Source organism: Vigna angularis, chromosome 1 (genome assembly GCF_016808095.1).
Source record: "Vigna angularis cultivar LongXiaoDou No.4 chromosome 1, ASM1680809v1, whole genome shotgun sequence".
NCBI lineage: Eukaryota > Viridiplantae > Streptophyta > Magnoliopsida > Fabales > Fabaceae > Vigna > Vigna angularis.
The window spans coordinates 368,972-380,160 of NC_068970.1; the positions used below are offsets into that span (position 1 = coordinate 368,972).

Genomic DNA, 11,189 nt, shown 5'->3' on the forward strand with positions numbered 1-11,189 from the left:
CATAAAACAGTCGACATCACAAATTTAAAATGATATATATACATAGTAAGTATTTAATAGATTATACGTAATTAAAATTTGAAAAATTAAAATTACTGAAAAGAGTTTAGGAATTAAATTACGAATGAATAGAGACCTTTTAATTAATTTTTCTTTTTTTAAATATATTTTTAAATAGAATTAAATACTATAAAAAAATTATAATAAATTATTTGATTCGTTCCTACATTTAAAACAGATCAACCTACGTAAAAAAAAGTTATAAAAAAATGGTTAAAAAAATAAGTTATAAAAAAAATGGTTAAAAAAATATTTTCCTACTGAAAATGGTTCATGCAAAAGAGTGAGAGGGGCGTGATGAAATTTATGAATGGAGAGCAGCATCACATCATAACATTCATCCTCCAACTAAACCAAACAATGAACAACACTCGCAAACATCCCATTTCTTCCGGCCACGTCCCTTCCGCCACTTCTCCCGTCAATTTCCGCCGCTCCACCCCCAAAATTCATCTCTCCGCCAGGAAGCTCGCGGCGCGTTTATGGCACTTCCGCTTCTTCCACCGTTCCTCTTCTCACAAGGTATACACTTCTTCACTTCACAACATTCATATTCGTTCACTTTCATACATTCACAAACCTTATTTTCCGTCATCCCTGTCCTCAAGCTTCAATCCTCTCCACCACCACGTGTCAAGCGCATAGAGGAAGAGGCCACACAAGGTGATAGCAGGAAGCTTCTCAGAGACGCTAAATTAAACGGTGCCTCTGTTGTCTCTGTTCTTCTCTCGGAGCTCCTTCGGGCTCAAACCTGCATTAACAACCTCAAATCAGAACGCAAATCCTCTAAGAAAAAGCTGGAGGAGGAAAAGTTCCTCTGGAAGCGTCGGGAACTGAAGAAGAACGAAGCAGTGTTGGAGGAGTTGAAGGATAAGTTAGCCAGGGAAAGGAGAAGTAAAGAGAGGATGGAATCACTTAACTCCAAATTGGTACATGAGTTGGCCGAAGCAAAACTATATGCCGAGCAATTTATGATTAACTACAAGGAGGAAAGGAGAAAAAGAGAAATAATAGAGGAAGTGTGCAACGGATTGGCGATGCAAATAGGAGAAGACAGAGCTAAGCTGGAGGGGATTCGTGAGGAGATGGAAGAAGAGAGGAAGATGTTTCATATGGCAGAGATGTGGAGAGAGGAGAGCATTCAAATGAAGCTACTCGATGCCAAACTTGTCCTGGAAGATAAGTATACCCAGATGATCCACTTGATTGCGCATCTGCAAAGTTTCTTGAGGTCAAGAGGTGATGAACTGGCTGCACCTGAATCACCCAATGTTGAACTTTCATGTGATTTCACAAAGTCAAATCTTGTTCTCGACACTTTGAATGAGATCAAAGTTAAAGAGAGGGTGATTGGAGTTGAGCCCTGCTTCCTTTCCACTCTTACCGCTCCCTCTTCCACCGTCCACATTGTAAGTCTTGATGAAGATCATCGCCTCAACAATAATCTTCACGATGTTGACCAAAACGTGAATGGATTAGGGAGTGAAGCAGAATGTTGTGAAAATTCACAGGATGGTTGTTGCAAACACTCTGACTCTTCTATGGCGCAACAAAACTCCGAAGATCTTACTTTTGGTGAGTGTGAAGTCAGACTTGCAACACGTTCTGTTAAGAGCCGTGGGTTCAGACAATGGGAATTATTGGGACCACGAAATTTTGCAGACTCGATGAATCCACACATCACTCGTGGGATGAAAGGGTGCATAGAATGGCCACGAGGCATGCCCAAAATCAATTCCAAGATAATTCCTGTGGAAGAAAGAGTGCGAAAAGAGAAATCTCAGTTGCACTTAAGACCTTGTTTGAAAGAGAACAAGTATACAAACAGATTTGAGTAAAACTCCATTAATTTAATTTTGTCTAAAGTGGTTTGTGGAACAAATTTGCAGAAGAAACACCACCTGATCACAGATTTTAGCTTATATTAGTAGAGAATACCGTTGTTTTATTAATGAATTATGAGTGTGTTGATTCTGTTGTAGAGAGCAAACCATATTGATAGAAAGAAGTATTACTATTCCTTGAAATCATGTTATGCAGACTTTGTAGTGATATGAGAATTTGTTGAATTTGATGAGCATTGTGTACTGATGCTATTGGTGGTCCTACTTTCCTTGGGGCCCAAACTGGAGAATTTATGAAATGATAAATTGGTTGCTTATGATTATAATGGTTATGAGAGGATATTGTGGGAATTATAAGCTATTTGAGTAAAAACAAAACAATGATGATAGGAGATGATTTGCTTTCCCAGTGGTACATTGATTGAATGATTAAGAGTGATAAGAAGAATGTTTGTGGAGAAGAATCCGGCGCGCCTGATGATGCGCCTATAATTTTTGGTGTCTTTCTTTGCTGGCAGATATGGTTAGCTATCTTTATGATGGACCCACCTAATCCACGCCACGCTGCTGTTTCGTTAACACAATTTTGTTTTTTAATTAAAATAAGAAATGATATTTTTAATTATGTAATAAAAACATCCAATATTGAATTTTTAATGGTTTTTTTATATGTACCTATGTAAATAAGGTTGAAAGTGAAGTTAAATTCCAAGGTAAGTTGTTGTGTTACCCGTTATAATAGAAAAATATTTTTTTAACAATATTTTATAACGTAGTTTATGATTGATCCGTTTCAAATATACAGAAGAATCGTTTCCTCTTTCTACGTCATTGCTTCCACAATCAACAACTTTCCTTTCTTTCATTCATATATTGAAATAAAAAATTATATTATGACACACTTTTACATTTATTTGATATAGAGAACAAGGGTAAAATGGTCACAAAAGTGTAAAGTTTTGTATTTTTTCAAGAAAAAATAAAGTAAAAAGTAAGTAAGGATAATGTCAAATGAATGTAAAAAATTTAAGTGTGTCAAATAATTATTTTTCTTATTGAAATAACTTATTTCCTCGTTACGTTTATTGCACAACTCCAATATTTTCTTCACAAATTCATATTATTTATTATACTTTATTTATAGTCTTCCACAAACGAAGGTGTTCAATGATTTTTACTCCTCTGCATCTCATTAAACAAAATTAAACAAAAATATAGGGCGATTATTATGTGCATAAAATTGGTGATGCATAGATATAGATATGAAAAGTGGTAGTAAAGATGTGTAATATTTGAACATATTCATTCATGATAGCTGCCATAGGATTTGGTGGACCAATGTTAAAACTCTCACAATGACACATTTTTTTTATGGCTAACTAAAGGAGCCGAAAGAACAAAAAAGAAATATATCTCAGGGCCCATTAAAAAAAAGAGAGAATTGTGATATTTTACAATAAAATTACTGTTAATAAGAGAAAACACTATGTAGTTACTACTATTATAAATAATAAAGGTATTAGTGCATGTATTAGATGGGATGTGATGTGAAAGAAGAATAAAATGAAACTGATTTTACATAGAAATGGGAAAAAGTAGTTCAATTTAAATTCAACGCAAGAAAAAAGTGAATGAAAGTATGACTATACTGAATTTAGAAATGGGGTAACTTTAAAAAGTAAAATTTGAGAGGATTATTAAAAGAGAATATAAGACAAAAGAATAAAATAATATTATATAAATTAAGAGATATATTAAAAAGGTATAATTCTGAAAATTCAAAAATGATTTCTTGATTTTAAAACTTAAAGATCTTTGTTTTCAGAAGGTGGCAAAACAAAGGTTAAACACGAAACAACAAATAGACTGAGAATTTGTTTTATGTCCATGTCTTCAAACAAAAGTAGGATAAATCATTTTGTTTACCTTCAAAACTTGTTTTTTATTTACATTCAGTATTTTTAACACACACTATTTAATAAGTATATTAATTTATTTTTTATATTAAAAATTTTAATATAAGTTAGTTTTAAAAAAATATAAAAATATAAAAACATATTTAATATTTGTAATAATAATAATAGTAGTATATAATATTTATTATTATAAAAAGCAGTAATTATAATTAAATTTATTTTAGTAATTTTTTTTTTCAGAAAGTTCATGTCTATTGTGTTGATGTACATTTTACTTTTGTTTGTTTAATTTTAAGAACATATTAAACAACCGATTTACTTTACAATCAAGAGCAAAATAATTTTACAAAAATTAAATATAATATCTATTTATTTATGAAAAATTATGTAGAAGAATATTTTATTTATTTGTTATTTAATCAAAAATAGATAAAACGATCACTTTTTTCTTTCAATTTTACTACTATCAAAGAAAGTGGAAATATATAAGTGTGTATAATGTTAACAAATGTGAGAGATAAATAGTTTATTAGAAATAATTCCAAAACATTTTAGTATACACGATTAATTTTAATATACTTGTATGACCTTAAAATATAAATAAAAAGATGAAGATATTATTATAATATAATAATTGTTTTAAAAGGGAACAAATATATTTAACATTGTACTCTCTTTATTTCCATTCCCTTTCCAATCCAAACAATGAAAAGTGTATCTTATCTCGAGTATGTTGGTTCTTTTGCTTCTTTGCAAAAAAAAAATAAAAAATCAAATATCATATCAATATGATAATGTGAAATTTTGTATATATTTATTGTAATTTTTCAATAATATCTATTATAAGTTTATCAATTTAATAATAATTATAAAAATGTTAAACTTGACATGATACTTTTGTAAAACTAAAACAACATACAATTAAATATTAAAGGACTAAAATAGTAGTAAAAAAAAATCATATTTAAAAAAAAAAACAAAATTACAATTAATTAAAGTTCAACAGAAATAAATCAACCATTAGTGTTTTTTTCATTTAAAACTAATTATTACCATTGAAAATAATTTATTTCATTCATTTCAAACTGAAAACAAATTTTGATTATTATAATAAAATACAAATTTGTATTGTTATAATAAAATACTTGTCATAAAAAGTACAAGGATACACTGACTCAATTACATTAGTTTATTGATAAATATGCATAATAAAAAAATTACATTGATCTGAATAAGGCAAAATTGAACCTTTATAAAAAAGACAAGAGTCAAGAGACGGATTTTTCCTAAAATAAAAAGCATCATTTACACTCTCTTCAAAATTAATTTATAATAATTGGAGCTACTTTAAAAACAAAACTTGTATCCTCTACTTTAATTTGCGTAATGTAATGTCATATAATATAATACAATATTAATAAAGAGATTTTTTTAGTGCATACAATTATTTTTTAATTTTAGTTTTCAAGTAACAACTTTTTAACATTTAAATAACTATTTCCAATAAAAAACAATTTTTATAATAAAATAATTACCTATAATTAAACTACAAAATAATTTATATTTTAAATTATCTAACCAATAATTATCGTATAATTAATTTATTAAAATTGTTATATTTAGTAATATGGTAAAAATGTGAGAAATATAAAACATATGATATAAATATATTTAAAGGGTATAAAAAATAGTTAAAGAAGTTGAGATGGAATCCCCAGATTGAGTGACAGAAGTAACACATAACCGTGGCAGTTTGTGGAGTGTCGTTGTTGATAAAGATAAAAGCATAACAGTGAATGATTCGAGTTGCAATGTCTCAACTTTTACCCACTCTCCTTCTTTCACTAACAAAACAAACCTCATTGCCACTCCCAAGTACAACTTTTCAATACATGGCTCAGAATAAAAGCACAGCATAGGATGCTTGCGAGCACTGAGGGGTCTAAATCTAACAGAGTTGGACCTATGGCCCAGGGGCCCACTCCTGCCATCTCCAACCATTTCCTGTGCTCTGGCCCACTCCACAATCTAAGGCCCATTAAGAAACAAACCAACCCTCTCCTCTCATCAATAATCAACAGTGCATTTAAAAGATGCCAGTTTGCAGACACACTTCCCTTCACCCAATCCCGCACTTCCGGACCTAACTACAGTTCGCCATTTCGGTAAACCTTTCTCACTCCAACCGGGCCTGGGCCCAAGGCCCTGCTCTTTATTTCATAAATGTTTTTATTTTATTATTATTTTACTGAGAATACGACATGTGGCAGCGGTGTGGGTCCCAGACAATTGTGGACCGCTGAATGTGGGTCTTTGTGGTGATATTGATCTTGTTTGAAAAAGATGCCTTTTAGAAATCCATGGGCATTGAATTGAATTTGGTGTCATTAGCATGATTGATTAAGTGTTTCTTTATCTTCATCTTCTTTCCAAATCTGCAACCTTATTTTTCACAATAAATTACAACCTGTCATTGTGTACCCACGTGGAACAGATTGAGACATCATAAACGGACCCCTTCTTCCAGAATCTTACACGTGGTGGGCTGTAAGTGGTTGCACATACGCTACCCACGTGGAGCCTCCCATCTTTATTGCATCTGGCAATTCCATCGTTGTGTTGCAACCAGTGTGATATTGTCCTATTTAAAAATAATATTAATGAAGGAAAATTTAAAAGAATAATTATGAAGTATGACGTGGTTGACTAGAATGATGAAAATATTGTAATCCACTAATTTCTTCAAGTGTGATTTGGTTTTTAAATAATTACATAAGTTGTTGATTTCTTTTGAAAATGTGAATAAAAAGATAAATCTTTTTATGGGAATTATAGCCACCATCAACAAAAATGGAAATTTGATGGAAGAACCCAACCTGCTTGTAACCACGCCATTTCTGCATTATTTTCTCTGTCTATCAATGTCAATTTAAAGTATGTAAATTAAATAATAATAATTTTACAATTTTTTTTTTTGGTAACAACATTTAAACCCATTTCTTAGTATATGATGGAGACATATCTTAAAACATCCTTATTGCAAATGTTATAACGAGTAAGGATACTTCTCATTTTCTCTCAATAACTTGCTCTCTTGTTTATATACTTCACTCGTATTTTATTTATTTTTTACAATAAACAATAGTCTTTATAGTAACATTTATAGAATTTTTTTTATACATCAAAAACCAACTTTTTAATTATATATTCACATGTTTGATTTTTTTTTTCACTTTTTATATTACACAAATTTCACGTTTATCTGGAAAATAAGCTTACATGAATGTTTTTTTTATGATTAAATAAATCATTTTTATTTAACTCATTCGTGAAAGTGAAAGTAGTGAGATGCTGGTAATTTTCAATCATTGTTATGATTGGATATATATCTACACATCAACTATTCCAGAAAGTGAAAAAGACTAGTAAATTTAGAACTTTTATTTCTTTATTATTATTAACATTTATTAAAACTTCTAAAATTATGAGTCGGAATTGTAAAGAAAAAGTGAGAGCGTAAAAATTATGATTTAAAAAAAAAATAATAAAAAAAATATTCAAAAGAGGGTGTAGATACTAACATTTCTCTTTGAAAAAACGTGATCTTTTATTCAAATGTCTATTGAACGACAATTAAGAAATGAAACTAAATATTTTATCAATAAACATAGTCTTCTTACTTTTTTTCTTAAACGATTTCTAATATTACTTTACCTTTCTTTTTAAGATATTTCTATGAGTTTATTTTATTTTTCTCATTATTAATAAATCAATATTTAGATCGTACCGTTACTCATAAAAATAATTAACTATTTGTATCATCTCCTATTCACGATAAACCCAAGTAATCCTGTTAAATAAAGTTTGATCTTTTGTTGCTTTTAGTTGTGTTTAATGTGATCCAATAAAAGTTAGCAAAGTCATTGTTACACTAATATTCCCTGTCCCTCTTTTTTTAATTGTTTTAGTTGGTTTCTATTTTGACGCTAGATATATAGTAATAAATATAAAAAAAAATATTTTGATATAGATAACCTTTTTACATTATTTTTTATTTTATTCTTTTTTTAAAAAGTATAAAAATTATTTTTTATGATTATTTTATCCTTATTAAATTAAGTTTGTCAAATGATTATAAATGCGTGTTATCCAATTTTCACTCTAAGTATAATAAATAATCAGGATTTATTAAATATGATTCTTATGTTTAATTTGTATGAGAGAAAATCCAAATTCAATGAATGAAGTAATGTTTTTTAAATATTTTCATGCGAGACAAAGTCAGGCTATAAAACCTTAGAGTATATGGTATTTGTTGATCTAAAAAACTTACAATTAGAGACATTTCTTAAAAAAATATTTTATTATTATTGTAAACATTTTAAAGTGAGTCGTCTCAAAAGTACAGAATGATTAGAATTATGAGTGTACTTTGAATATGACCCGTAGTTAATGGTATGAATAATTGATGTACGGAATTTGATAAAAATCGTGTTATAAAGAGTGATAATTTGAAAAAGAACTCAAGGTGTATAAAAGTGTTGAATAATGTTTTGTTTCGTATGTACTTTGAAAAATGTTTGTATTAGTTACTTTGACAGCTTCAGTTTTAACCGAACAGGATGGGAGGAAATGCAGACAAAATGAGGTTGAAACTCAAATTGAAATGAAATTAGAGAGAGAGAAAAAGAGGCTATATAAACACCTCCACCGCTACGCTCAAAGCTTATGCCAAAGCAAAACCAGGTTCCAAACACGAACAGGAACAAGAAGCGCAAATGGCCAAGGGTCGAAAATTCCCCGCCACGGCCCGAAGCGAGCGCTTCTTCGGAACAATCTACTCACCCCAGGGCTCCGCCGCCGTCGAACCCTCCGAGTTCCGGGAAGAGGACGTGTGGTCCACGCCGGAAGACCGCGAAGGAGACGTCAATGCCTCGCCTGGCCAGTGGGAGCCACGCGAGTGGCCGCGGCGTCGGAACAGCAGGGAACAGCAGGGGCACCGTCACGTGGGGGGTTTGTCGTTGGCATTCGAGGATCCGAATGGGTCAAGTGGTGGTGGTGGTGGCGCCACGAGAATCGTGCACCACCAGTACCGCGCGCAGCACGACACCGTGTCGTCGTCGCCACGTGGTCGCCATCACCAAATGGCCACGTCAGCTCCCGTGAACGTGCCTGACTGGAGCAAGATCCTCCGCGTCGACTCGGTCGAGTTGATGCACGAGATGGACGACGCCTTCGACGATAACGACCCCGAGATGGTTCCGCCACACGAGTATCTGGCGCGCAGCCGCCAGATGGCGTCGAACTCGGTATTCGAGGGCGTGGGGCGCACGTTAAAGGGCCGCGACATGAGACGAGTTCGCGAAGCCGTTTGGAGCCAGACCGGGTTCGACGGCTGAGTTGTTTGCTCCGGTTTGATTTTTGGAACATTCGATCCTTATAGTTAGTTATCATGGGTGGTGGCCGATTTAAAAATTTTGGGGAATTTAAAAAAGAGATTAAACAGATAAATTTAGTGTTTATTTTTTTGGGTTATTATTATTAAAATTGAACGAGTGATGGGTGGGGAATTATTGGGGTGGTGGAGTCGGGTTAATAGAGTCCGACCCGGAGGTGATTGGTGGGAGAAAGAGAGTGGATCTGTATTGTATAACATGAGATGTTATAAAATCTGTTTTGGGATAATTTGGTATTCCATAGAATTGAAGTCATAATAAGAATATTTTAGCATTGAAAGTTGGATGAGAAGGAGACAAAGGAGGGAGCACGAAGCATGAAATTTCGATTAACTAAACAAAGTCTCCAACGGAACTTCGGTTGGTTGGTTCTTGTGCAAATTCTCAGAATCACATATATTCTTCAAGTTTATCACCTTTTCCAAACAATAACCTAATTTCTTTTTTATTTTTAAATAATTATTAAACACATATAACGGCTGAAAAATATTTAAAGACCATTTTTTTATTTCCCTACTTTTACACTCAGCTACATTAAATAAACCACTGACGTTTCTCATTGATAAGGTAAAAATATTTATATAATATTCATTGCCATATTAAAAATATTTTATATAACACAGTTAGATTTTGTAATAATTAAGTAAATATATATACATAGTGAATTAAAAATGAATATCTATATATAAGAAAAGAAAAAGAAAAAAAAACTCACGTACTCAGCAGTTAAATTAGAGGTGATGTGATACAAACTGCACTTTATGTTAGAGTCGCATATTCCCCGCATAAAATCTGAAATCTTTTATTTTCTTGATAATAATCTTGTTTTCTTTAAAAAAAAGTGAAATAGAAATGGAAGGAAGGTAGCAATAAAGAAAAAATGGAAATGACTATATTCGATTAGAATTTATTGTTTGAAAAATGGAGATGAATGAGAAGAAAATGGTAGGAAGGTTGTTTTGCATGAAAATGACGCAACTGATAGAAGTGAGGTGGCTTTATGACCACTGGTTTCGCACTCTTGCTGCCACCCAAAAATCATCTCTTTCTTTTACTTTAACAACAAATAACAATTTGTCTTTCCAAAGTGTTTCCATTACAGAATCAAAAAGGAGAAGTGAGTGTTTATTAAGTATGAGGAATCTCCTTCTAAACTCAAAGGATCATTAAATTCTCCTGCTTTTTCTACTCATGCTTCTACTTCTTCAATTTCTACTTCCACCATGTTTTTCACCTTCCAAATACCCTCTACCACCACTTCCATAATCTCAACGCATAATATATCATATATAATTTCCCTCGAATAAAATATGTATTTTAATCTTGGAAATAACAATAAAATTAGTAATCTCTAATTTATAATGCTTTTATGGAAGGAGGGCATGTTTTTAAAAGAGAAATATATGTGTGAATTAAAAAAGTCAACGTTAACATTTTAATACGAATGGTTAGAATGTACCGTAATTATTAGAATCGTTTAGTGGAATGTTAATGTGTTGAAAAGAACTAAGAGACACTCAATTGGTTTATTTAACAAAAGTGGTGTCTTAAAAATTTCTCCCTATATAAACTGATTTTATGACTAAAATCAATTTTTTTAATAAATAATAATGGTAAAGATAAAGAGTGTAGGAAAATAAAAAATTACACCGGTAGTTTTATACTGGTTTAAATTAAAAAATTTATGTTCCAATTGTTAATTTTTGTAAAAAATAATTAACTAATCACTAAAAGTAATCAAAATTTAGTAACATATAATTGAATTAAGATTATAAATACTTATCTTTTTAGACACAAAAAATGGAAAACATTTCTTTTGATACATATAAAAAATGAACATCTCGTTTGACACGCAAATAATGAATAATTTTCATAGCAACTTTTAATCACTTAGACAAATTCAGTGAAAGTTC

General features: G+C 31.2%; 2 protein-coding genes across 2 annotated transcripts; both read left to right on the forward strand.

The window, feature by feature from the left end:
• The first annotated feature begins 338 nt into the window (after positions 1–338).
• Positions 339–2,154, forward strand: LOC108336994 (uncharacterized). Its single transcript, XM_017573433.2, has 2 exons — positions 339–582; positions 669–2,154. The coding sequence occupies exons 1-2, from the start codon at positions 358–360 to the stop codon at positions 1,896–1,898; spliced, it is 1,455 nt and encodes a 484-aa protein (XP_017428922.2). The 5' UTR covers positions 339–357; the 3' UTR covers positions 1,899–2,154.
• A 6,383-nt stretch (positions 2,155–8,537) lies between these two features.
• On the forward strand, positions 8,538–9,505 carry LOC108335688 (uncharacterized). Its single transcript, XM_017571794.2, has one exon. The coding sequence runs from the start codon at positions 8,599–8,601 to the stop codon at positions 9,217–9,219; it is 621 nt and encodes a 206-aa protein (XP_017427283.1). The 5' UTR covers positions 8,538–8,598; the 3' UTR covers positions 9,220–9,505.
• The last annotated feature ends 1,684 nt before the right edge of the window (positions 9,506–11,189 follow it).

Coding starts and splice junctions, on each gene's coding strand:
- LOC108335688 (XM_017571794.2), top strand. CDS start 8,599: ATGGCCAAGGGTCGAAAATTCCCCGCCACGGCCCGAAGCGAGCGCTTC.
- LOC108336994 (XM_017573433.2), top strand. CDS start 358: ATGAAATTTATGAATGGAGAGCAGCATCACATCATAACATTCATCCTC. Junction 583..668: donor ACCGTTCCTCTTCTCACAAG/GTATACACTTCT, acceptor CCTGTCCTCAAG/CTTCAATCCTCTCCACCACC.